This window comes from Emydura macquarii, unplaced genomic scaffold (genome assembly GCF_026122565.2).
Source record: "Emydura macquarii macquarii isolate MOO-44397 ecotype Brisbane River unplaced genomic scaffold, CSIRO-AGI_Emac_v2 contig_1644, whole genome shotgun sequence".
NCBI lineage: Eukaryota > Metazoa > Chordata > Testudines > Chelidae > Emydura > Emydura macquarii.
In genome coordinates, this window is record NW_027131781.1 from 723,597 (window position 1) to 749,826 (window position 26,230).

At 55.8% G+C, this 26,230-nt stretch overlaps 2 protein-coding genes across 2 annotated transcripts; one reads left to right on the forward strand and one right to left on the reverse strand.

Moving 5' to 3' along the window:
• Nucleotides 1-5,568: 5,568 nt before the first annotated feature.
• Nucleotides 5,569-7,318, forward strand: HYPK (huntingtin interacting protein K). Its single transcript, XM_067555400.1, has 4 exons — nucleotides 5,569-5,759; nucleotides 6,182-6,237; nucleotides 6,672-6,723; nucleotides 7,059-7,318. Exons 1-4 carry the CDS (start codon nucleotides 5,574-5,576, stop codon nucleotides 7,152-7,154), a joined length of 390 nt encoding a protein of 129 aa, XP_067411501.1. The 5' UTR covers nucleotides 5,569-5,573; the 3' UTR covers nucleotides 7,155-7,318.
• A 550-nt stretch (nucleotides 7,319-7,868) lies between these two features.
• On the reverse strand, nucleotides 7,869-18,400 carry MFAP1 (microfibril associated protein 1). Its single transcript, XM_067555398.1, has 9 exons — nucleotides 18,183-18,400; nucleotides 17,731-17,950; nucleotides 14,729-14,858; nucleotides 12,893-13,080; nucleotides 12,137-12,245; nucleotides 11,882-12,042; nucleotides 11,369-11,528; nucleotides 9,764-9,853; nucleotides 7,869-9,527 (listed from the first exon to the last, which is right to left on the reverse strand). The coding sequence occupies exons 1-9, from the start codon at nucleotides 18,259-18,261 to the stop codon at nucleotides 9,345-9,347; spliced, it is 1,320 nt and encodes a 439-aa protein (XP_067411499.1). The 5' UTR covers nucleotides 18,262-18,400; the 3' UTR covers nucleotides 7,869-9,344.
• Nucleotides 18,401-26,230: the final 7,830 nt, after the last annotated feature.

A 26,230-nucleotide genomic window follows, 5' to 3' on the forward strand; every position in this document is an offset into this window, starting at 1 on the left:
TGGTAAAATTGTTAAGAATGATACTGAATAGGCAGAAGTTTTCAACAAATAGTTCTGTTCTGTTTTTGGAAAGAAGCAACGTGACATAATCACATCACATGAGGATAATGAAGTGCTTTCCAGTCCATTTGTAAGTCAGGAGGATGTCAAATAACATCTACGAGGTATAAATATTTTAAATGATCAGGCCAACATAATTTTCACCCAAGAGTCCTAAAAGAGTTGGCTGAGGAGATCGATGGCCTGCTGATGTTTATTTTTAATAAATCTTGGAATACTGGGGAAATTCCAGAAGACTGGAAGCGTGCTGATGTGTGCCAATGTTGGAAAGGGGTAAATGGGATGACCTGGATAACAAAGGCCAGTTAGCTTGACATCAATCCTAGGCAAAATAATGGAACTGCTGATATGGGAGTCAATCAATAACAAATGAAAGTACAGACATATAATTAGTATCAGTCAACGTGGTTTATGTAAAACTGTTCATGTCGAACAAACCTGATTTCTTTCTGGAGGAGATTCCATTTGGTTGCTTAAGGTAACTATGGTGATGTAATGTACTTATCCTTTAGTAAGGCATTTCTTACCCCCTGATATTCTGATTAAATAACCAGCCCTAGACAATGTCAATACAGCACATGTTGGATGGACTAAGAGCTGGCTAACTGCCAGAGCTCACAAAGTAGTTGTCAATGGACTTGTCACTCAGTGAGGAGGTTTTGGTGAGACTCCATAGGGATCAGTACTAGGCCTGAGGAGGTTCCACATTTTTATCAGGCTGCTGATAGCATTTGCAGATGAACAAAGATTGGTAGCGGGTAACTACCAATGAGGCTAGAGTGCCCTACAGAGCAATTGGGAATGCTTGGTAACCTGGCCCATTCAAACTAAGTGCATCTTAATATAGCCAAGTACAAGATAATACATCCAGGCACTCGGGATGCAGGCCGTACCTACAGGATGGGGGCTGTATCCCGGAAACGGGCTCCAAAAAGGATTGTGGGGTTGTAGAGGAATGGAAGGATTGGCCAGTGGTTCAGGCACTAGCCTCAGATGAGGGAGACGTGGATTAAATTCCCTGCTCTGCCACAGACTCCCTGTGTGACCCTGGGACAGTCACTTGGCCTCTGTGCCTCAGTTCCCCTATGTGCAGTGGGGATGACATTAAAGACTGCAAGATGCTCAGCCAGCAAGGGGGGAAATACCTACCGCTGGTAGGTAGGGTAGTGGATGAGGAAATCGACATGAGCTCCCAGTGCAATGCAGTAGCAAAAGAGCTGAAGAGAAGCGTGGCTGTATAAACAAGTGAGAATCGGAGGGGATTCAGGACATAGCAGCGCTGCAAGGCTGTTTGACCTGGCAGAGGAAGACAGAACCAGACAGACGTCTGGCAGATAGACAGACAAATTCACACTGCCCTGCGTCCATGCTGAGCTGGAGTGAAATGGGGAAGTAAGCCACAGCCTTGCCCTCCATGCTGCCCAGGGCTTCCCAGTGCCGGCCACAGCATTTACCATGGCTCTGTACTGCCCAGGGCCCCACTGTGCTGGTGTGCCCCAAAGAGCTACAGTCGGAGCACAAGACGAGAGACGAGAGAAGCACAAGGATGGACAGACGGGGCATGAGGGGACCCCACTGGTGGTATCTCTGTGCTGGTGGGGCGGGGGCTGCTGCCGCAGAGCTGTGGACTTCTTCTTGTTCGCCACCAGCCAGCAGGGGAAAGCGGAAGGGCTGAACAGAAAAGACGTTGCAGGCTGCTTTGGAAAGTGAGGTGCTCTCCAACGGTAGAAGCAGAGGACCCCACTGGGGGGGAGGGGCAGAAGGGCCAAGGGCTCTCCGGAGGGGTAACTGAGGAATCACTCATCGCTTGGCAGAGCTCTGCCATTCCCGTGCTGGCTCACAGTAACGTGGGTGCATGCTTAAGAAGCTCCTGTGCAAAGCCTGCGTTCCTGACTCACCTGCCAGGTGTCTGCGAAGGGTTCGCCTCAGACCAGGCACCCACAGACGGGGCATACATCTGCAGTGGGGAGCCGTGGGATGTCTCAGCACTGTTTTGGGGGCTCGTGTTCCAAGGAAGGGGTTCAGACGGAGCCTGCACCCACACAGAGCCTTACAGGCCCAGAGCTAGAGACAGTGCCTGGCCGCTGCCCAGACCTAGCCAGCTTGGAAGCGTGTGGGAGCCAAAGGCTGGGTCCTGTCCCCGCAGATTGGCGACCGCCCACGAGAGGGACTCAGCCAAGGCTGTGACAGGAGATCAATCTCTAGGTGGCAGAGCTGGGGATCACTCCACCCACGTGTGCCAACTCCCCTTCCTCCTGCTACAACTACCCCTCTCTCCTTGACCCACCCGTGCTCCTAACATGACCCAGCTCCCAGCAGATTGCACTGGGAGCTTCTGCGCGATGGATGGCTCTGAGCAGAAAGGTGGGGCGGGTGGCAGAGCACGACAGATGAGGAGTGGGTGTCCGGCGGGCAGGATGCCCAGGGCAAGGGGAGTGGAGGAGACCCTCACCGTCATTGTGAGACCTGCACTGTAACATGCTTCTGAAACTTGGCAAATGCTAGAAGCCCCCTCAGGGACCTTAACCCATTCCACCAGAGATGCTTGTGGAGAACACTGGGTGGGATAAAGAAACGGACGCTGCGGTGTTAGAAGGGACTGGGCTGCAGACTGTAGAGACAATGAGAAGAGAAAGAAGGCTGGAGTGGTTTGGGGGTGTTGTACAGATGTCAGAAAAATATATTTCTAGACAAGCCTGTGACTGGATCCCACTGGTGGGAGTTGGAAAAGATGAGGACGACAGATACACATAAGAAAACCATTGAGAAAGATGCCACTGTCCTGGAAGCAGACTACAATGGAGCAAGACACACGGCAGAGAGATGGAGGTGCAAACACTTGTGTCACAAGGGATGAGAGCATCTGATCTCAGCTGAAGTGTGAGGGGGACTTTGGGCAGCCTCACCGGGGCTAGTGTCTAGCAGTCAGCATGGGTCCCAGCCTGGTCACTGAGAGCATCCCCACCACGCACTGCTCCTGTGTCCCTGACGCACGTGACCTGCCTGCTCACGGTGACAGACTGTCCCGCACTCGCAGCCCCAGAGCAGACTGCCCTGCCTCCCCTCGGAGCACAGCCAGCCCATCTCAGGAGCAGAGCATGCTTGGCCCAGGTCAGCCCTAGGATGGGAGAAAACCCGGGTGCTGCGGACAGCACACTGTGATCTGCCCTGGGAGTCAGCACTGAGCCGCGCCCCAGCATGGGGCTAGCGGGTGCTCTGTTGCTGGGGATGCTGAGTTATGGATAAGACATGGGAGGCTTTGCCCCTGCCCGGTGATACTTATCACACAGCATACAGGCCAGAACCCCAGCTGGGCGAGTCCTAAACGATTGGGCAGTGTTGTGTGGCTGTTAAACAGGTGCCACGTGGCACCCCAGAAGCAGCTGCAGTTCACTGAGGGCAGTGATCCCTGGGGGCGCTTTTGAGACAAGCTCTCTAAATACCAGCCACAGGTACTAGTGGTTTCTGGGAATGGGGCCATGCTCCAGCTTACCTGTGCCTTACACCAGCTGGGCACCATCCCTTCTGCAGACCTGAAGCCCCTGGTAGAGATGCTGGCTGTGCTGGCTCAGCTTCCTGGTCAGCAGTCGTGGGGTCTCCGGTGTGAGCGTCCTGCTAGCAGCACATCCCTGTTGGAAAGGTGGAGATTGGCAAATGCCTCCAACATCTCCCTGCTTCTGAAAACTTTATCCAACGTGCAGGCCAATTAGGTGGCAGCCTGTGATTAGCTCAGGCTTGGAACCCCCACCCCCATCCATGATCTCTTCTCTGGATGACTCTTGTCTTTCCATCAAGAGTGATTAAGTTGGGAACCAAATCAGTCTTTTTAACCCTCTTACCCAGCAGGAATAGAGAGATTAGCAATCCCTGGAAAGGAGTCTGCTCCCGCCACGCACAGACAGCCGCCAGCTGCCGGGCACATGCAAGGCAGGGAGAGCAGGAGGCACTTTATCACCAACAGAAAATCCCAGAGCCAAAGTGCAATGAAAGCAAAGAAACACACAAGGTGCCCAGTGCAGATGGTGTGAGCAGAGCCTCTTCTGGCTGCAGAACAGGGACACAGACACTGCCGGTCTGAGAGTTGCAGATGGAGGGTCCCGCATCGGCACTGGAGAAACAGTCATAGTCATTAAGGTCAGCTTCCTGAGTCAAGGACCAACAGCACTGAGCACAGAGTCAGCATCCGTCAATTCAACCTGTTACAATCATCCTCTTAGTAGCACCAGCTCTCTGGTCCCTGCACCTCTGCCAAGTCTGGGGACTGGACAACATCAGGGCACACGAAGCTGCATGGTGATAAATGCAAAGTAAAGCAACTGGAGGGAAAAAACTCCTACACCTTACAGGGTTCTAAATTAACTGTGTCAATGCAAGAAAAGGACCTGGGGTCTGAGTACCTGGTTCGGTGAAACCTCTGCTCAGTTCACAGCTGCAGTGAACTGTGCCAGCCACGCACCCCTGCTTGTGGCTCTGCAGAGGAGCCAGCACCCAGCCGCCTTGGTGGCCGTGGGACCAGGGTGGCGCACAGGCTGGCCACCGCCTTCCATGGGTATCTTGCGACTCTGGGAAATCACAAACTGTTTTTCGCAACCAAGCGGTTCCAGCCAGGCAGCCCAGAGCAAATCATTTCAACCCAGCTCTGACGCCCAGCTCACGCCTCTCCGGATGCCCAGCTCACAGGGTTGTCCATTTCGGTTGGACACATCCCTGGAGGTTTCATCACATGACGTAACCTTTAAGTGAAGATGAATGTGTAGTTCATGGGGACTCCAGGACTATCCCGGGGGGCTGGAGACCTGACCAGCTCGTGACTCTGGTGACGACTGAGTTTTCTGATCACTGGGGGCTGGCGATGCTGACGTAGGTGCTGCCAGCGTCCCTGGGTTTGTGCAGGTCGGGGGGTCCCAGCCTTTTCGGCTCAAGGGCCACAGATATCATTTTTACAACCCTGAAGGGCCCCCAGTCTTTGCCCGCCCCCCCACTCCCCAGCCAGAGGGAGGGAGCTCAGTGGGGCGGCTGTTCCTCACTGCTCTCCCAGCCCTGGCTGCAGCAGGGACCCGCAGCCTCCTGGAGCCCCCTGCCTCCGCCTGGGGCCCTGGGCAGCGGCTCCCTGCTGCAGCCGGGGGCCGGGAGATGGGCGCTGCCCTGCCCTGGCTGCAGCAGGGACCCAGGGACCAGGCACAACTGTGCCCTGCTCCCTGCCACCGCTGATCCCCGCCCTCGGCTGCAGCAAGGAGCCTGCACCCGCTTTGTAGCCCCAGCAACGCGCCGCATGGGTCCTTAGGCGACAGCTGCCCCTTGCAGCCCACGGGAGCTCCTGGGGTAGGTCCTACACAAACAGCGGCCGGGGGACGCTATTCCCCTCCCGCCCGAGGGGGGCGCCTCGGCGGCTCTGTCCCGCCTGGCGCGTCTCACTGGTTCCGCCGGCCGCTCTAGCTCCCTTTTCCTTTCCTCGCCGCTGGTGGGCCGAGTCCCGTGACCGGAAGCGGAAGTCCGACGGGCCGGGCAGTGCGATGGCGGCGGAGGGGGACGTGGAGCTGGAGCTGGAGACGGAGCCGAACGGGGCCGGGGGCGGCGCGGACGGGGCCGGGGGTCGGCCGGCCGAGAAGCCCCGGAAACACGACAGCGGCGCCGCGGACCTGGAGCGGGTCACGGACTATGCGGAGGAGAAGGAGATTCAGAGCTCGAACCTGGAGACGGTGCGCGGCGGCGGGGCGGGGCCCGGGGGATGGACGGGCTGGCGGGGCTGGGGGCGGTGGCGGGGCCCGGGGGATGGACGGGCTGGCGGGGCGGGGCGGGGCGGGGCGGCGGCGGGGCCCGGCGGCGGCGGCGGGGCCCGAGGCCCGGGGGATGGGCTGGCCTGGTTCGTACTAGGAGAAGCTGCCCGCGAGGGGCAAAGGGGACCCTGGGGCAGAGGGCCCGGGGCACCAGCCAGCCTGGCCTGAGATTCCCGCGCCAGGGGCCCGGCGTGTGGTAGCGGCCCCCTCTGCGGGCTCTGGGGGATGTCGGGAAGTGTTTAAACGTGGCCCAACTGCGCACGACGACGTGACTGCTGCCCTCCTGGGCTGTGAGGAGACCCGCCCTGTGTGTGCTGGAGCTGACCTTCCCTGCTTCTGTCTAGGCCATGTCCGTGATCGGAGATCGAAGATCCAGAGAGCAGAAGGCAAAACAAGAGAGGTAACTGCTTCCTGCATCTCTTGTCCCTTTCTAAGCGAGAGCTCTGAGAAGCCACCCCCGAGCCCTACTCTGGGCCCCAGAGCAGCCACAGATCGAGCATTGGCCTTATTTGCTACTGTAGGTTAGAATAGCATCTTCGTAGCTGTAGCCATGCAGAGCCAGGACTTTCTGTTTCTGGGCCATTCAAGTCTAGTAACAGGTGGCTTGACTTTGCTCCTGCAGAATCTTCCTTTGGAGGACCAGGATAGTTTTCTGGTCAGAGTTAAACTTCCTGCCTGTCCATGTCCAACCTCAGCACTGATGGCTTTATGCTTCAGCAAGCAGTTGCTGCAATCTTTCTGGCTGTACTTTACATTTGTGGCTGGGTTAGTCTGGATAAGGGGGCCTGGAGCCTGTGGTGTTGGTGCCTTATGTTCTGGTTCCTTTTGTTACAGAGAGAAAGAACTGGCAAAAGTTACAATCAAGAAAGAAGATTTGGAACTGATTGTGAGTATGGAAGGAAGCTGGTGCTAATAGTGAGACTAGAGCAGGGCAATCCCAGATTTCAGTCAGGTTATTCAGTGAGTGTCCGGTCACTAAAATACCTGACAAACTGGAGGAGAAGGGGCTGTAATAAATAGCTTTGTATTAGTCTTTGCTGTATTGCATTGTAGTGGGCCAGGAACAGTAGCTGAACTTTGCAGCAGCTGTGTAACTCATGCTCTGGGTGGAGGCCTCAGTAATGCTGGAGTACCAAGCCCTGAGTGAGCCCAACCCTCTTCTGACGTGATGTTTGCTAGCACTTGTTGCAGAGTCTCTTCTCTCTGCTCCTTTCCCTGCAGATGAATGAGATGGAGATCTCCCGGGCAGCAGCTGAGCGTAGTCTGCGGGAGCACATGGGGAATGTGGTAGAGGCTCTGATCACCCTCACCAACTAAGCTCATTCCCACTGGACCAGTTTGAGCTGGCAGTGAGGGAGGAACACTCTTGCTGAGACATCATCAAACGTCTCTGTGCTGTTACCCTGCTGTGTGCACTCTTCCCGCTATTGGGCGGGTGCTACATGTATTAACTTATTGAAATAAAGACAGCTGTAATCTGGGGACACGCTTCTTATAAAGCGGCTAGGAACAGCCTGCGCCTAGCCTGAAAGAGCACGCTACCACCTCTTCTGCAAAGCATTGACCCTGGTGCTCTTCTTGGGGCTGGTAGGCTGCTCACCCGGTGCTCTGCCATGTTAGCCATGGGCATGGCTGCAGAAGAGAGATGGCCTGGCCAGGAATGCTCACCAGCCAGATGAGTACAGAGTTGAAGGAGCATTTTCTGAATGAAGTGTTCACTTCAGTCCCCTTCAGAGAACACTGGCTCAGCTCTCACAAAGGAGAGATGGGGTAACATTCCCCCCTCTGCTGAAACCCAGAGACTGCATGTCAGCCTAATGGTCCTTGGATATGAACTTTATTCTCTTCCTCCTTTATATATTCCATCAACCCCCCACTGTTTCTCTCCCTGCTGCTCACAGGCTTGAGATCTAGCTGCTATGGCCTTTCTGGTTCTTAATCTGAGCTCCACCATCTTCATTCTTTCCTGAACAAAGCCCAGCAGTCTCACTTTATAGTGTCTTTCCCGGTTTTGTCAGGCCCTTCTCAAGATTTTATGTTTACACAATGCTAGAAACCCTGAGGTGCTCTGCATGTGATATATGTCTAGGGTTAGCTGAGTGGGAGGTTCTGTGTGAATCAAAGCAGGGCTTTCTCCTGCAGAGTTGCCTGGCAGTGGTTTCACAGATCCAAAACACAACAAAGAATACAAGCAGAATCATAGCCCAGCTCCCTGCTGAAATCCCTGGCAAGTCTGGGTGTTACAAAATGTGAGGTATGCAGCTCTGGCAGGCAGGGCAGTGTAGAGTTGAATGGCTAGAGAGAACACTAGCTTCAACTGCAGCCCGGTTAAGGGGCTGCGTGTTCACCCTAGCCCCTAAAACAAGCCAAGGGCATGGCCTGGCTGTTGGCACAGTTTAGTTAAGTCAACTCTAATAGCTGCTGGAGGGACAGAGCATCCCTTCAGTCTCTATCTGGGGCCAAGAAAGGATCATGGGGAATTCGTGTTTGTTGCACTGACAGCTTGGGGTGAGACAGCAGCAGGGAAGCTGTTTCAGGAGGAGACGGTGTGCCTTGGCTCTAACAGCCTAAAAGTGCAAGGAAGTGGCACCAGCGCAGAATCTCCCTCAAGTGGGAGCAGAAACTGCTGGGCTACTCTGCTCTAGGAGGTAAGGCAGAAGGGAATTGCTGTTAAGTCACTTCTCTCAAAGCCAGAATTCCACCTACCTTACAGCAGAACATTAAGTACAAATGTACCCAACACATGCACCTCCTGGGAGCTGAGGCCTGAATTCAGTTACCTAAAAACCATAGCACAGAGAAAAGGGAGAGTGCCTTGGTTCTTAAGCCATGCAGCATCAGCCACCAACATGCAGGACATCCCCCCCTCCCAGCCCACACAGAGGGACGGCAACGCTAGCCTTGTGAGAAAACAGTAGCTTTTAATCAAAATTCAAATCTGGGCCTGGCAGAGCCCCACACCCTACTGTACAGGGAGGGGAGCCTAAAGCCAAGCGGAGGTTAGGTGAAAGGTGCTGCAGGGCCCATCAGAGGTGGGGCAGAGGGGACCCTGGGCAGAGGTTCCAGAGAACAAAGGGGACTCCCTTTACAAGAGGAGGTGGAGAGACTTGGGAGCAGGCCGCAGGAGCCTGTTGCTAATTCCCAGGGAATGGGGGTTTGCTGCCCTCTGGCAGTGGGAATCTGGGAAGCTAGAGTCCCTTTGGGTTAGTGGGAGCAAAAGCAATTGGGCGCAGGGTCTGGTCTGGCTGGCCTAGCCCAAGGATGTACTGTTGCCTTCCAATCCAGTCGAGCCAGGTGGAAAGTCTGTGGAGCCCCTCCCATGGGCCATGTCCCCACGCAGGGTGGGGAGAGCTCAGTGCTGGAGCACAGAGATGCAGCACTCAGCTCGACAGATGGAGAGTAGAAGGAATCGGCCAATACAGGAGCGCACTGGCAAGGTTAGACAGGTGGCAGACAAGTGCCTTTCCGCCCTGCTGTCAGCAGCATGACACTGTCCGGGGCGCTCCCTTAGGTAGTTTTCCGCTTCTTAGCTGATGGTCTCTCAAAGACGTCCCGCACGCCAGCTGCCTTCTGCTTGAAGAACTTGGTGTTCTGAGCGCTCTCCTGGCCCCAGGCAGAGTCAAAGGACGTCGTGTCCTGATCCACCAGGTGTGTGTATTTTGTTCGCCCAGAGCGCCCGAAGTTTTTGACCTTAAAAAAAAAAGGTGAACAGCAAACCCTCAAGCAGGAGCTGCAGCCCCCTGAGCACCAGGTGCCTCTGCCCCACTCTGGACCAGCCTCCATATGACCCCAGATCACAGGCGTTGCTCTCTCCACCCCAGCATGCAAAGTCACCCCTTCCCACGCACCAGAGCACAGGTGCCCCCTAAGGCCCTGCTAGCTGAGAACCATCCCCCGCATCCAGGAGCCCTTTCCAGCACACACACCTGCATGACTTTGGGCAGGATGGTCTTGTTGAAGTGATCCTCCAGCGTAGGGGCACTGAAGTCTCTCTTATACACTTCCTCATCTTCATCCTAGGGAGGGAAGGACATGCAGCAGAGTCAGGTACAGCAACCTCCAGCACAAGCAGGGAGGGAAAGGCACTGTTCAAGGAGTCCTGGCGACAGCACTCCAGGTTCCCTGCCGGTGCCAGAATCAGTGGAATTGGAAACAATGCTCATGTCCCATCTCGTCCATTCCCAAGGATAGAACTTGATTAGTCCCAACAATCCCTAGTCCAGGGCTTGATTCAGACCAGTGGCAAGTGTACCAAGCAAAGAAACTCCCCCTGTGTTTGTTTCTTGTGGCATTTAGGCACTTTGCAAACACAACCCCTACCACCCGCTGCCCAGAGGAGCGGACACCCCGCAGTCAGGTCGTTTAGAGGGCAGGAAGCGCACACAAGACAAGCCAGCTAGATTCACTGATGGCAACAAAACGTAAGCAGAGCAGCAAGGGGTCTCCCCATTCACAGATTCCAGTCTGAATTTGTCTAGCTTCCACTTCCGGCCATTGGACCTTTTGCTGCTAGACTGAAGAACCCTTTGTTTATTTGTTCCCCATGTAGATACTTAGACTGATCAAGTCACCCCATAACCTTCTCTTTGGTCAGCTAAATAGATTGCGCTCCGAAAAGCCTATCACTATGAGGCATGTTTCTAATCCTTTAGTCATCCTCAGGGCTCTTCTGTGAAGCCTGTCTAATTTATCCCCATCTTCCTCGAGTGCAGGGGCTTTGTGGATGAGCTCAGGAAGGACAGTGTGTGCAGAGGGCAGAAGCAGGGCAGATGAGGCTGGCTTTAGTGATGTGTCAGAAGTGGCAAAACAGGCCACTTGATTCTGCTTTTGACAGCTGTGACAAGCTTACTGAGGATGTGGTAGAGGAAGGGCCCCCCTGGAGGGATTCAGAGGGGGCAATATGTGTAGGAGAGACAAGGAAAAGCATTCTGGCACCAGCACTTTGTAAGAAGCAGTGGGGGAAGGCCGTCACTGCAGTGAGACAGGAAGCGATGAAGCCTCAATGAGAGCTTTAGTTGTAAAGGGAGAAACTAAAAAGGCTAGAGTCTAGAGGTGTTGTGGAGGAAACAGCAGCAAGATCTGGATGTGTGGGATACGGAGGAGAGACCCATCAGCCCAGGTTCTGGGCCTGGATGCCAGGGAAGAGGGTCAGGTGACTGACAGAGAAAGGGGGAGTGGAGAGGGTTTGGGCCACATGAGAAAGTGGCAATGAGTCATCCAAGTAGATCCGTCTGTCATGTCCACAGACATGCTAGCTGACGCCAGGAGAACCACTCCTAGGTCCAGTGAAAATCAATGTCATTGTCAGGAAGCTTCCTGGTGTTCAGCCTGAATCTCTCTGTACCGTGTAGCCCTGTTCACACCCCTCCCCCTCCGTCACACACAGCACACTCGTCTTGCTCTCCTGACACCACACACACCTTTCAGTGGCTCTGCTGCCACTATACAGCTTTAGCCCTTGTAAGCTTTCCTCCAAGCAAGCCTCTCTTTGAAGCATCCAGCGCTAAATGCCCTCCCCCAGCACCACTCACCATGAAGAAGGCCCCGCGGTGATAGTACTTCTGCAGGAATTTGTATTTGCCCTTCACTGCCTTGTTGGTGATGACCTTGCCATTGGCACGGAGCTCAGCCCGGCGCTCCTCCTCCGTCAGGTTCCGCATGCGCTCGATCTCAGCCTTCTCCTTCTCCAGTCTGTGCAGGACACACAAGGCACGCACGCTCACCATCCCCTCTGCCCTGCCCACAGGACCAAAGCGTGTTCCACTCCTGCCCCCAAAGAGCTCTGCTCTTCTGGTCAGACTGCAGCTGCGGGAAGCCATTCAACCCACGACACTCCAGGTGCACACGCCAAATGCCCTGTCCCTCCAGGAGCAAAGACGGGCTGGAGGGAAGAGGAAAGAGGCCCCAACGTGCCTTCTGCTCTGCCTTAGGCTGCAGTGCCTGGACAGCAGGAAATGGGGAGGGACATGCCCCGCTGGCCACTGCTCAGCCAGCTTGGGAACTTGAGACATTCAACCCCAAGCCTACGCTACAGCATCACTTACGCCTCTCGCTCTTCACGGTCCCGTTTGATGCGCTTCAGCTCACGCACTTTCCAGGCCTCGTACTCCTCCTCGTCATTCTCATCGTCCGTATCGAGCGCTTCCAGCGCAGCCAGCGAGCGCTTGTTCTCCTCCAGCTCCTTCTTAGTCTCCTCCTCCACAATCTGCAGAGGGGACCAAGCAGAGAACAGACTGCTGGAGCAGGCCACCTCTCCCCGCCCCACAGATACGATGCCCCACGAGACAGCCCTCCATTACCTTGAGCGTATACTTCCGCCTCTCCTCCGCCAGCCGCTTTGCCTCCTGCTCCAACTCCTTCTGTTTCACTGCCTCTGCCTCTCGTTCCTGGACTGTAACTCGGTCTTTCCTGGAACAGAGGGGCAGTCACAGGCGTCTTCCCCCTCCTGCCCTAGAGCGACCCACTGCACCTGACCCATCCCTCTCCGGCACTCTATGGGCAGCTGCTGGCTATTTTACTCTCTCTGGAGTCAGCGTCTGCCCCCAGGATCCTCACGTGTCTGGTGCTGCTCCAGGAAGAGCTGCTGTCGCAGCTTCCCGAGTGGCCTCACACATCCCCAGATCTGTTGTGGGGACAGACCCATTTCCTGTGGCACTCTGCACCTCATTGCCAATTGCCCATCAACACTGACTAACACCTACCCAGCAGTGACAGCTGGTACAACTAAGCAGATCTGAGCCCTTCCAGCTAGTGTCCACTGCAGGGTCAGATGCAACTGTCAGAGCTAAAAGCAACAATATGGCAAGCTACCTGGCATCTATTACTCTGAGACTCTCGTTACACAGACAAATGCTGCATATCTGTGCCATGCTGGCACCTGGCTTGCAGATCAAACGAGATGTGCTATTATCCTGCTGAACCATCGTTGCTTTCCCTTAGCTACATGATAACTGGAACACCAGCACCGCTTCTGTGCGCACAGGCTGAGCCTTTGCATTTTCTGCCTTCGGATGTTAGCAATTCCCCATCCCACGACAGCAAGGCATGCCACCTACTTGCGGATGAAGACAGGTTTGAGCCGTGGCTCCGTTTCATCCTCACTGTCTGTGTACTCCTCATACTCAGACTCTGATTCGGACTCCTCCCCAGACCTGCCTTCGTCCTCCACTTCCATCACCTCCATCTCCTCATTCTTCCTCTCCTGGGCTCGCTGGCGCATCATCCCACGACGACGCTCGATCTCCTAACATAGGCACACACCGCAAAGGGAGTCAGCGGAACTCCTGACTCCTCTCCAGTTCTCTGGCAGGGCAGTGGCCCAGGTCCATTCTAACTCCTTCACGCAGTGGTGAAACAGATGGAATGTATTGGTGTTAACAGCACTGATTCCATGTTCCAAAAAGAGGCCAGACCCTGATCCACCGCTCTGCATTCCTCACCATGCAAACCAGAGGGGGCTTCAGCCAATGTACCCTCCCCACAGCAAGGCCAGAGGTGAGAGGTCTGTACATAAGAGTTGCCATACTGGGCCAGAGCAGCAGTCCGTGTCACCCAGTATCTTATCTCTGACAGTAACCAGTGCCAGAGCTTCAGCAAGATGTACAGAGCAGGGCAGCTTTGGAGAGAACCACTCCTGTCTTCCCCACCCAGGTTCTGGCAGTCAGAAGTTATGGGTCATCCAGAGCAAGGGTTTGCATCCCTGCCCATCTTGGCTAATAGCCACTGAGGGACCATCCTCCAGGAACTTGGCTAACTCTTTTTTGAACCCTTGTAAACTTTTGGCTTTCACAATATCCCCGGCAACGAGTTCCATAAGTTGACTGCATTGTGTGAAAAAGTATTTCCTCGTTTGTACTAAATGTGCTGCCTATTCATTTAATAAGGTGTTTGTGTTCTGTGAAAGGGTAAATAACACTTCTCTATTCACTTGATCCACACTAGTCATGATTTTATGGACCTTTGTCATCTCTTTTCTAACCTAAGCAGTTAGAATCTTTTGAGTCTCCCCTTGTACAGAAGCTGTTCTATACCCTGGATCATCTTTGTTGTCTGCCTCTGAACCTTTTCCCGTTGCACTGTACTCTCACTGAAATGGGGCAATCAGAACCGGACACAGTATTCCATGTGGGAGCGTACCATAGATTTATATAGGCATTATGATATTTGCTCTCTTTCTATCCCTTTCCTAATAGTTCCTAACATTCCGCTAGCCTTTTTGACCACCGTTGTGCACGGAGCTGAAGTTTTTACGAGAACTATCCACAGTGACTCCAAGTGGTAACAGCTCATTTAAAACTCCTCATTATACAGGTGTAGTTAGAATTAGTTTTCCCAAATGTGCATTACTTTGCATTTATCAGTGTTGAATTTCTTCTGCCATTTTGTTGGCCAGTCACCCAGTTCAGTGAGATCCCTTTGTAACTCTCTGCAGTCAGCTTTGAACTTGGCTATCTTGAATAATTTTGTATCATGTGAAAATGTTGCCATTTCACTGTTTATTCCCTTTTCCAGATTATTAATGAATATGTTGAACTGCTTTGGTCCCCAGTACAGATCCCTGGGGGACTCCTTTATTTACCTCTCTCCACTGTGAAAACTGATCATTTATTCCTACCCTTGGTTTCCTGTCTTTAATCAGTTACTGATCCATGAGAGGATCTTTCCTCTCATCCTGTGACTGCTTCTCCCATGTAACCCAAATGGCAAGGCAAGACCGACCCTTAACCTCCGTCAAATTCATCCAGGTATTAGCCTGTCCCATCTGCCCATGGATCTGGTACTGCCTCAAGCTGTAGGAAGCCAGATCCACCCTCTGGCAACACAGCTGAGAGATCATGGAGAACTGGTGCCTCCAGTGCATTTGCAGCACGTTTCCATGGCTCTGAACATACCTCATCATCAATCTCTTCTTCCTCCTCCTCGCTGGTGTCCTCCCGCTCCATGCGCCAGCCTTCTCCCTCCACCTCCGAGTCACTTTCTCCAACCACTTCTGGCTCCACAATTTTGCGGTGCCTCGCCAGTCTGTGAAAGTTCACATTTCACAGCAATTCAGCTGCCATCAAACAGTGACCGTAGCCCACGGCTAAAGTTAAGATTTTGTCTCAGTTCATTTTACTAAAAGTCAGGGAGAGGTCATGGGCAACAAACAAAAATTCCTGGAAGCCGTGACCTCTTCCTGACTTTTGCTAAAAATAACTAGGTACGGCAAAATGGAGCTGACTGGGGAAGGGCATGGATGAGATGAGAGCAGCAGGGCAGGCAGTGTGTCGTGTCCCCCCCCCCATCCCCCCCCCACTGCCTGCAGAGGCTGGAAACTCTGGGTTTGCAGACCCCCCTACCGCTCTGTGGGGCCTGCATCTCAGAGCTGTGGGGGATCCCCCACCCCCAAGGGCAGCTGGGATCTCCGGGTCCCCCCCGCCACCTGTGGCAGCTCAGAGCTCCAGGGGCCCCTCACCACCTGCAGTGGCTGGGAGCTGCAGGAGCTGCCATTGGCAGCTGGGAGCATCGGCAGCCCACAGCAGCAGGGAGTTCCAGGGATTTCCACCCCTATCCCCTGCCACCCACAGTGGCTGGGAGCTGCAGGGGCCTTCAGTGGCAGTTAGGAGCCTCGGGGGCCTCCGCAGCAGCTGGGAGTTCCAGCGACACCCAACCCGCTGTGGCTCAGAGCTCCAGGTGCTCCCCGCCACCTGCAGCAGTGGATTGGAGCTCCAGGGGCCGCCAGCAGCAGCTGGACACCTTGGCCGTCCGCAGCAGCAAGGCGCTTCGGGGACCCTCCCCCAGCCAGCCATGGTGCCTGGGAGTTGCAGGTGTCACGGGCAGCAGCAGGGAGCTCCAGAGGTCCCTCACTGCTGGCTGCTGCACTGAGCTCCGGGTCCACCCTTTCCCCCCACCCATGGGGGCAGGGAGCCACCAGGCCCCTCAGAAGCTGACAGCTCTTGCCCTGCCCCCTCCCCCCATAGCTGAAGCACAAAATGTCACAGAAGTCACAGGAAGTCATGGATTCTGTGACGTAATCTTATCCTTAGCCATGGCCCATCTCGATGCCCTGGGGATCTTCAAGCTGAAGTCTCCACACATACACATCTGAGGCAGCCAAGAATTCTCAAGCCATTTCAACCCTACGACGACCCTGTCCTGACCCCACTGTTATAGCCCAAATAGTCACAGTGAAGACACATCTCAGCACGCCAAACGGAACGTGTGTGTTAATCTCATACACTCGGGTCACTAAAAATGTGGCTAGAGCTACCAATGTCCTAGCTACAATCAGACTGCAACAATCCTAGATCTTCTGTACGTGCTGCTCCAGCACAAGCCATGCTTATTCTCACTGACTGGCTGAGCACCTGGGCTGTAGGCAGAGCTACAGCAGCAGAGTTTGGAAAACAACATTCCTTCTCAGAAACTTGGTTTCTCCGAAATGCCTTTTTAGATCCAGTTGCTGATGCTCAGGAACAGACACACCTGTTCATCCCACTGTAGAAAATGCAGCTTCCACTGGGATCCTGCTTTTCCATTAGCAATGATCAAGATTGAGGCAGTTTGAAGTATTACCATTACCATGGGGCAACACCAGCGCTGACCCAGCTACTGCTAATAGATATGAATTGCTGAACTGAGTTGAATTAAATAGAATATTACTCACCTATCTATCTCAATTAAAAGCAGTAACAATGTCCCCCTATCTCCGTACAAGGATGTTGTCGTGATTTACAGATTTTGCTTTCTTCCCCATGTTATGGCCTTACAGAGCTAGTGGGACTATTTCTGGTCACTCTCAGAACTTGCTGACTAACTGCACTAGCCTACATCTAAAGAATGATTTGCAACAATGCACAGGGCTTTTTTTTCTTCCCTAGACCCTCAGTTTAAAATATGGGGACTGCATAAAAGGGACACTCCAAAAAATTAGACATCTGAAAAATGCATCCTTACAACTAACTCAAGCAAAGTCTAAAGTTACCATAACAAAAAGTTGAAGGAAAATGTTTTCTTTAAGAACGTAAGAATGGCCATGCTAGGTCAGACCAATGGTCCATCTAGCCCAGTATCCTGTCTTCTGACAGTGGCCAATGCCAGGTGCTTCAGAGGGAATGAATAGAACAGGTAATCCTCAAGTGATCCATCCCATCGGCCATTCCCAGCCTCTGGCAAACAACAATCCCTGCCTATCCTGGCCTATAGCCATTGATGAACCTACCCTCCATGAACTTATCTAGCTCTTTTTTTGAACCTCATGATAGTCTTGGCCTTCACAACATCCTCTGGCAAGGAGTTCCACAGGTTGACTGTGCGTTGTGTGAAGAAATACTTCCTTTTGTTCGTTTTAAACCTGCTACCTATTAATTTTATTTCAATTTCACCCCTAGATTTTGTGTTCTGAGAAGGCATAAATAACACTTCCTTATTCACTTTCTCCATACCAGTCATGATTTTATAGACCTCTGTCATATCCCCCTTAGTTGTCTCTTTTCCGAGCTGAAAAGTCCCAGTCTTACATATGGAAGCTTTTCCATACCCCTAATCATTTTAGTTGCCCCAGATCTGCACACAATATTCAAGATGTGGGCGTACCATGGATTTATAAAGAGGCAATATGATATTTTCTGTCTTATTCTCTATCCCTTTCCTAATAATTCTCAACATTGTTCGCTTTTTGACTACCCCCGGACATGGTTTTTTTACGTTTTCGGTCTGTTTACATGGGCCTTGGGCAGCACTTTGGCAGTCCTTTCCAAGGCAGGGTCTTTCATAAAGAGAAACACTCCTGAAAATGTAACAAAGGTGACTATCAAGTCACAGTTGTCAGGGTCTGTCCGGTGCAGGTGGGCCTGATGCTACTTGCAGCGTGTCTCTGACCAAGGCAGGTGGGTTGTCACGGGCAGGAGCTCACCTCTCCTCCACATCCTCGTTAATGCGGTTCTGCAAGCGCCGCAGACGGGGGTCGCTGGCTGAATCCTCCTCCTGCTCCTCGGGCTCCACCTCCTGCTCCTTCGCCTTCTTGATGAACTGGAACTCCTCATCCTCCTCGTCCGAGGACTCCATGGGCGCGTAGTCCGGCCGCTTGCCGGACACATAGCGCTTCACCTTCACCTTCTCCATGGAGATCTCGCCTGCGGGAAGGGGGCTGGGTTACCGCAGAGCTGCGCCCCTCGCTGCCCTGCGCCCCTCGCTGCCCAGCACCCCGGACAAGGGGCGGGCCCCAGCACCCCGGACAAGGGGCAGCCAGCCCGGGGGAACGAGCCCAGCGCGAGCCCCCCGGCCCCGATCCCCGCCTCGGGCCTTCCGCCCCGGCCCGGCCCGGCCCGGGGGAGCGGAGTGCCCGGCCCCCCGGCCCGCTCTCACCTTTCTCGTTGCGGACGGGCACGGCCCCCGCCGTGGACTGGATCGGCGGCTGCTTCATGAGGGCGCTGGGGGCCGACATGGCGGCAGCTGCTGGGCCGGGCCCGAAGCCGGGACCCTCCGACACCGAGAACAGCCGCTCCCGAGCCCCGTCCCAACAAGTCCCAAGTTGCCGCGCGGCGCGCCCCGGAACCGGAAACACCAGCCCTACGTCACCGCGAAGACCCGGACCCGGAAACTGCCCTTGGCAGCGACTGTCACAGACCCGTCCCACCGACCGGAAGTGCGTCACGTGGCCCGGGGCCGGGCAGGGGGAGGAGCCGGGGTAGAGTTTCCGGAAGCAGATGATAGATGGGCCGCCCGGGCGGCGACCGGCGAAGGGGGCGGGGTGGGGCTGGTCCGCGTGATTCAGTCCCGGGCGGAGCGAGCCGCGCTTGGGAGAGGCGAGGCGAGGCGAGGCGAGGCGGGGCGGGGGGCGCCGGGCGATCAGCTGCCGGGGCCGGGCCGTGGGATCAGGCGGGGCGGCCCATGTGCGGCGGGGTTGGGGCCGGTGGGGTCGGGGGCGGTTCGCCCTCCCGCAGCCCCCGCCCAGGGCACGTCGCTGCAGGCAGCACCAGGCCGGGGAGAGCCCGTGCCGCCGGCCCAGCCGCGGGGGGGTTCCGCTCCCCGCTGCACCTCGCCCCGCTGGCAGGTGCTGGCCCCAGGGGCCGTTTTTGCTCCTGAGCCAGGGCCACTCGCCCAACCTGGCCTCGGCCCCGGAGCCGGGCGAGCCCCAGGCTCAGCAGAGACGTCCCGCCCTCCGGGCCCTTGTCCAGCAGCAGAGCGGGCGTGGGGTGGTCGCGGGCGCACAGCCAGCAGCGCCCGGCCCGGCTCCACGGGCCATGACCTTCGGGGCTGGGCCATAGGCTGCGTTCCCTGGGTGAGCGCCCAGAGCCTCGGGTCTCCCATGCCGCCGAGGTGAGGCGCTCCCAGAGGGATGCCGGGTGCCGTGGGGTCAGCCACACACCGTATTACAGCCAGCACGGGCTGGGAGAGCTCCTGCCTCGGGTGCACGCTAACACTATGGCCAGGCCAGGCCAGGCCCTTGCCCTGCAGGCTGTACCCGGTGTCCTGCTGCATCCAAACATGGGCCAGCCAAGCCACTGATCCTGTGTCAAGCAGGGGGACCCTTAGCCCTGACACTCGCGTTATGGCTATAATCAAGGGTGATCCCAACAGAATGGAGACTAAATCGCTCCAGCTGTTTCCCTGCCCAGGAAGTGAGAATCCTGATGCCTCTCCCCAGGCCCCCGCACTCCTGATATGCAGCAGCACTGTTCATTCTTCAGGGCCACCCAGCCTGCCCGCTAGAGGGGTGCAGCAGCTGTAGCTCAGCACCTGAATAAAGATCTGCAGGGCAGATGCCTGAAAGGTTTACTAAAAGGGGGAAGTAGGCACAGGAAGCCTTTCCTGGATACCTGGGACTGAGGGGGTCTGTTGTGGCTGGGGCATTCTGTGAAATGCCACTCGGGAGCGATTGTGGTACATGTGATGCCATCGTGTTTCCGCTCCTGGTGGCCATGATGCAGCTCTCAGGATTTCCCTGTGAGTGGCGGGGGTGTTCGCCACCAAGGTGCTGTAGCACGTCACAAGAGCACTTGGTTGTTAACCAGTGCTGCACCTCATCGCAGGAGCACTCATTCAGCTTGGCAGCTCTCTGGAAAGCTGCTGCCAAGATTCAGACAAAACTGCAGTCAAGAGCAGGGGGGGCAATTCCAGGAGCCTGTGCAAGGCTACAGCGGGGTCACCTCTGTCCCATTTGGCCCCACCCAGCCCTGGCAGACAAGGGTTATTGCCCTGGAAATCCATTTCAGGCTGCGTCACGGGCCCTGAGCCCATTTCCGTGATTCTCTGCTATCTTCTTGGAAGAAAGAAAGAGGTTTCTGCTTCTAGGAAACCCAGCCTGCGGGGTGGCAGTGCCTGAGCAGCATGTTGGTGAGCTGTACCGCTGCAGCCCACGGCCAAGGGAGCTCAGGAGCTGGGAAGGCTGTGACATGTGACACGTGTGCCTGTTTCTAGCTGTCCCCTTTCCCCCATGGAAAGAGCCACTTCTTGTGGGTCCATCCCGCACCTGGCAGGACAGTCACATGGCTCTGGAAATCAGGACGAGGTGCGATCCAATGGCTGGAAGAGGAAGCCAGCTTCAAATGAGAAACTAGGCACATGTTTAGCAGTGAGAGTAACTAGCCATTGGAACAAATGGCCAGGGTAGTGGCGGAGTCTCCATGGGGTCACCCGTCCAGACGGGCGCTTTTCTGGAAGATGCATTAGCCAAGCACAAGTTATGGGGCGCAGTGCAGGGGAGCTGGGTGACAGTCTCTGGCTTGTGCTGTGCAGGAGGTCAGACTAGTGACCTAATGGGCCCTTCCCTTGTACGCTGTGAGCCTCACGTGCTGCCGTATGCTGTAGAGCAAACATGTCCGGGGCAGGTGGTGCAGCTGCCGATAGTGCCAGCACCAGAGACCCTGACAAGCAGGTGAGTTACGCTGCCATCAGCCTGTCTGCTTGGCACATGTAATGGGAGCAGGGAACATGGCCAAGAAGGGAGGGTGGTGGAGGGAGATGCGGGTTGAGCCAGAGCCTGGGCCCAGCCCTGCTCAGCTGCACAATATCTGGTGCTGCTTGGCTGTGACTACAGCGAGCTCTGCTGTGAACATGATAAACCAAGACTGCAGGAGCACAGAAATGAGCCCCATTTCTGCCTGCTGGGGCCTGTCAGAGCCAGTCATCTGCTGGGTATTCGTGCTCTCTGCCCCTCTGAGCTAAGGGATTTTCCCAGCCTGACTGCATGGCTTTGTGATCAACAGCAACATCACCAGGCTAACGCAGAGAATGTGCCTGACAGAGGGTTCCATAATGCCTGGGCCCTGGCAACGCCAAGGGACTACCACAGTGCTGTGAGCTTCCCCCAGCAGTGCCCACTCGGACCTCAGTGCTGTGTTTCCCCACCAGGGATGCCTGATCTGTCCATAGATTCATAAATCCTAAGGCCAGAAGGGACCGTTCTGAGTGTCCAGTCTGAACTCCGGGATGACACCGGCCGGAGAACTTCCCCCAAATAATCCTAGAGCAGAGCTTTCAAAAACATCCCGTCTTGATTTCAGAATTGTTGGTGCTGGAGGCTCCTCCACACCCCTTGGTACGTTGTTCCCGTGGCTAGTTACCCTCAGTGTTAAAAAGTGACACCTTAGCTCCAGCCTGTATTTGTCCAGCTTCAGCTTCCCGATGTTGGACACGACACGGCAGTCTTGGTCAGCGTGACAGGCTGTGCTCTGCACACCAGCAGCAAAACGAGTGTGCGAAGCCGGACACCTCCACATCCCCATGCTGTGTTTGTCTCTGTCTTAGACCGGGGAGGGCCTGTATCTGTGTGTGCGCAGAGCCCGGCACATTGGGCCTGATCCTGACTGGGGCCTCTGGACACGTCTGTACTACAAGTGTGGGCATTCGTTGGGATGGCGCCTGTGGACAACTGGGCCCTTGCAGGCTTGGAGCTTTCCGTGGGGATGTAGCTCTCCAGCTGGGGCCTGGGAGCACCCTGTGGCCTCCTCAGTAGCTTGAAGCAGGAAGCAGCTGTGGAGAGGCCATGACTGGGCCTCAGACCGGGAAGGGAGAGGTACCTGCCAGCCCAGACAGGGTCTGTAAAGGGTTTTGAGACCCACACAGGAAAGGGGCCAAGGTTCTGAGCAGTCGCTGGGAGCTCAGGCACCGTGGCACGGGGAGACAGACCTGCACGTGTAGGGAGAGGGCCTGTATGCCTGCCGCAGTGTGTGCAGGGACCCGGAAGGCTAGAACCCAGGCCTGTAGGGCTCCAGGTGACTGGTGCTGCCCCACTGCTCTGGCAGCACTATAAATCCTGGGGCCCTGGGCACCACAGAGGACTCAGATGGCAGCACGCCCCATGACATCTGCTTGGTCCAGTCGCGTATTTAAGCACAGAGGGAGTTCCAAGAAATGGTCTCTACACCTTGCAATACCTGGCTTGTTGCTACACCAGACCCAGCTCTTGCTCCCTGCTTTGGACTCTGACTCCCTGCTTTGGACTCTGAACCCGAACTCTGGCTCCACTCCTGATTTCTGACTTGGCTCTGACTCCAGCGCCAAGTGCCAGGCCTGACTGCTGGTGCTGCCCGCTGGGCTGGCACCCATGTCCTGCATGCGACGGGGGCACTGCTTGTGAAGCAGAGGAGTCAGTCATTGGGAGGAGGGAGCGGGGTGTTCTCCACCCCCTTCCAGTCCCATGGAGGATTTGTGCTGAGACCAAAGACCCAGTCCAGCCGTTCTGCACTGAGTCGATGTTTAGTTGTCATTAATCCAGCCCTGTTCAGTGGGAAAATCCACTCCCCTTTGGGCTGGTGGGCAGAGCCTGCTCTCATCTAAAGATACCCTCAGGTCAAACCCCAGTGTCAGGCCAGCCCTCTCCAGGAACCTGGGCAGCAGCTTCCGGGGTCCCTGGCCTCGGTGAAGTATCCCCACGGACCAGAAGCAGGGGCTGGGCGTTGCTCAGTTTGAGCCTGCGGTGGCACCTTGCATTCCTGGCACTGCCAGTGGGACTAGCTGTGTCGGGAGCCAAGGGGCTCAGGTGGGCAAATACAGAGCTAAGGACATGCACACCACAAGAGGCACCCGCAGCCTGCACTAGGGCACTGACATCGGCTGGTGACAATGACAGGCCCTCTGTGAGCTGCTTTCCCCGAACCACCTGGCCTGATGGAGATGCAGGGAAAGGAGGTGGAGCAGCTGTAGCATCTGCCTCTGAGCATGGATGCAGGGAAAGAGGAACACGTCTGAGTGCAGTGGGGCAGGCCTAGTGGGGGACAGGCTACCCCACTGCACTGCAGGGTCCTGTCACTCAGCAGAGCTGCGGCCAAGTTTAGTACCCGCTTCTCCAACGTTCATGGTCTTGGGAGACCTCAGTGTCCCCACAAAAAGCCCCTCCAAGACAGTGCTGTCCATCCGCGTTGCTGCGTCTGCAGCCAGACACACGGTCGCCCTGCTCTTTGGCCAAGACAGAGATGAAGAGGATGGTCTTTAGGATGTTCTCAGTCACTACGGCCCAGCTATCTGCAGGACGCCCTCTCTGTGTGACGCTGCGGCAGCTGTGATCCACAGGGATGCTATGAGTAGCAGCCAGCTGGAGACTCAGGAGCTGCAGATTGGTGCTCTTGGCTGAGGCTCGTGACTATGGAACTCCCCGCCACCAGAGAATTCACAAGCCTGTAGTCAATAATTACGGCAGAATGGCCCCAGGACTGCTGGTCATGGGTAGGGAGAGGGGAAAATAAGAAGCCTTCAAACCAGGAGCGGGGGATAGGAGGAGTTGCTGTCCTTTGTGGACATGAGTGATGGTTTTCTATCTGCTTGGGGTGCCCAGAGCCCATGGTGACGGGCACATTACCATTGGAGAGGCCAGCCCCCAGACAGGCAGTGGTAGTTCACCTTTCCCAGCTGGGGCCGGTTTGGTGCTGGCCCAGGATGACAGCACCAGCTTTGTCACAAGGGATCCTGGTCCCTTTCTGGTCTGTGAGGTGAGTCCCAATATCAGCCCTCCTGACCTAGTTAAGAATTGGCGCAACAAACAAAACTCCCTAAACTTACCCCAGCGCAACCAATTTCCAGTCACAAAGCTGATTCATTTCGCTTTTCTCAGCATCATCAAATGACCAAAATGACTGTTTCCTGTTTGATTGCGAGTTGGTTTAATCACCCCGCTGCCACCTGAGTGATTTCCTTTGCTTTGTAAGGCCGTCCAGGCGCAGGACCTGTGCTGTTACCGGACGTCCCTGTCCTGGGCTGGAGTAAAGAGGACACAGGCAGCCAGGGGCATGGTGCTTTACATTTTGCCCTGGGATTCCTAGAGCCCCGGCCAGAAGGGGCTGTTCTGATCATCTGGACTGACCACCTGTCACACAGGCCAGAGCCCTGCCCCCAGGAATGCCCAGAGTGCATCTGTTAGGAAACCAGCTGGCCTTGCTTTAATGGAGATGGTGACGGAGAATCTCGCACAGCCCTTGGTTAATTGTTCCTGTGCTTAGCTACTCCCTGTTGAAAGTGTAAGCCTATTTCCAGCTGGAATCCACCTAGCTCAGTGATTTCCAGTCCATGGCCTGCCGCTCCCCTCCTGCTGGCTGCAGCAGGACCCAGGCAGAGTGCATTGCTGTGGGGTACAAGATTGGTGCAGGCGCCATGCTGCACCCCAGGGACAGGAGATCAGTGCTCTCCTCCCCTGGCTCCTGCAGGGTGCACGGCAAAGCGCTCTGCCTGGGTCCCTAGGTGCTGGGGTCCCTGCTGGAGCCAGAGGGAGGGCAGCACTGATCTCCCATTCCCCTGGCTGCAGAAGGGAGCCACTGCCTAGGACCCCAGGTGGAGCACACGGGGCTCCAGGATGCTGCGGTTTCCCTGCTGCAGCCAGGGGCCAGGAGGCAGTGAGGAGGGGGCACTGCTGGTGGTGCAGTCAGGACCCACCATGCTTGAGGAGGGGCAGGACTCTAAAAATCAGGGCCTTCCGGTTTGGCTGCACTTAGCAGGCCACCCACCGTGACTGCGGTGCCAGGCCATGTGCTTCAGCGTGCAGTGACAGACCCTCACCTACATGAGTGCTTTGTCTGCGAGCACGTGGCATGCGGTGAGTAGCGGTCGGTGTAACATCCAAATGTCTGTGTTAAATACAGAGACGTGTAGCCTCGCCCTTCATAGTGTCTGTCTACAGCAAAGCTGGGTAGGAGTTGACAGGCTGGGGCCCTTCAGGCTTGTGAAAAGGGTATTTGTGGACCTCAAGCCCAAAAGGTTGGAACCAGTGATCTGGCTTCAGTGCCCAGCCCTGGATCCGGTCCGGTCTTTCACTGCTGGGCAGGAAAGCTCCGTATCAGACACTAGCTGGGACGTCTGGAGAGTCGCCAGGTCACCCCGACCGTCTCTGTGAGCACCTTTCGTCCGCCAGTGTAGGCAGGTTTTCTGAGCCTTTAACCAGTCCTGCGGCTCGGCTCGTTTGTCGACAGCGTTCTGGAGGTGTGCACAGCAGACCTGCCCGGCATGCCCACCACTGTCAGAGCCCACCACGTCCCGTTCCCATTGAAGCCCAGCACCGCGCCGCGTCCCGGCCTAGCACTGCAGCAGCGCATGGATCCTTCCCTCAGAGGCCCTGTCCCCTTAGATCAGGGGTGGGGAACGTCCGGCCCTACGGCCCGCGAAATCATTTGGTCCTTAGATGGACAGGATGGACAGGAGCAGGCCCACCGCCCGCTGGTCCAGCCCAGCGCAGGGCAGGGCAGGCCCCCCATGGCTCCCCTATGGCCCAGCTCCCAGCTGGCTTCCGCCGGAAGTTTTTACTTATTTATTATGTGCCATGCATGTTCCTGGGCGGCCCGGAGGCGGTATCTGCTATTCAGCTTCCCGGGGAGATGGGTGAGGAGCCGGGGAGCTGAGTCGCAGCCAGCGTCTCCTGAGCCGCCCGGGAGCCTGCATGTGGCAGAAGACATGGCTGGGCTGGGGTGCAGAGGAAGATGTGTGTTTATCCTCCCCTTCGCTGGGACCCTGTAACTTGCCGGGCCGCTGGCACCACAGTCGCTAGCTCCCAGCCTCCTGCAGCTGCCCTGCTGCTCCCAGATGTGTGAAACTCAGCAGTAAGGACCGGGAGCTCCTCTGCCAGCTCCTTCACAACGTCTGCAACAGGTTACCTGGGCCTGCGACTGTGAAAGCTGTCCGATGTGAGTAAGGGCTGTCTGAGTAAGGGCTGTCCAATGTGAGTAAGGGCTGTCTGAGTGAGGGCTGTCTGACGTGCTTTGGAGACACTGCTGCAATGCAGGGGGTGTTACAGATCTGACGACTCAGCTGATCTTCCCAAACACAAAACACACCTACTGAAGGCGTCTGCTCTTTGTACAATATTATTGATAAGTCCACCCTTTGTAAGGTTGGTTTTGTCCCTAACACACTTCAAAAACTCATTCTTACTGTCCTTGTCGTTGCTGGCCAGAGATTTCTCCTTGTGTCCTTCGCTTCCTTTGTCAGTT

What these genes read in the sequence shown, in the direction of transcription:
- HYPK (XM_067555400.1), top strand. Translation starts at nt 5,574, where the DNA reads ATGGCGGCGGAGGGGGACGTGGAGCTGGAGCTGGAGACGGAGCCGAAC. An exon ending in AGAGCTCGAACCTGGAGACG is followed by an intron (nt 5,760 to 6,181) that starts GTGCGCGGCGGC and finishes GCTTCTGTCTAG; the next exon opens with GCCATGTCCGTGATCGGAGA. An exon ending in CAGAAGGCAAAACAAGAGAG is followed by an intron (nt 6,238 to 6,671) that starts GTAACTGCTTCC and finishes CTTTTGTTACAG; the next exon opens with AGAGAAAGAACTGGCAAAAG.
- MFAP1 (XM_067555398.1), bottom strand. Translation starts at nt 18,261, where the DNA reads ATGTCGGCCCCCAGCGCCCTCATGAAGCAGCCGCCGATCCAGTCCACG. An exon ending in AACGAGGATGTGGAGGAGAG is followed by an intron (nt 14,859 to 17,730) that starts GTGAGCTCCTGC and finishes GAACTTTCACAG; the next exon opens with ACTGGCGAGGCACCGCAAAA. An exon ending in AAACCTGTCTTCATCCGCAA is followed by an intron (nt 12,246 to 12,892) that starts GTAGGTGGCATG and finishes CCTCTGTTCCAG; the next exon opens with GAAAGACCGAGTTACAGTCC.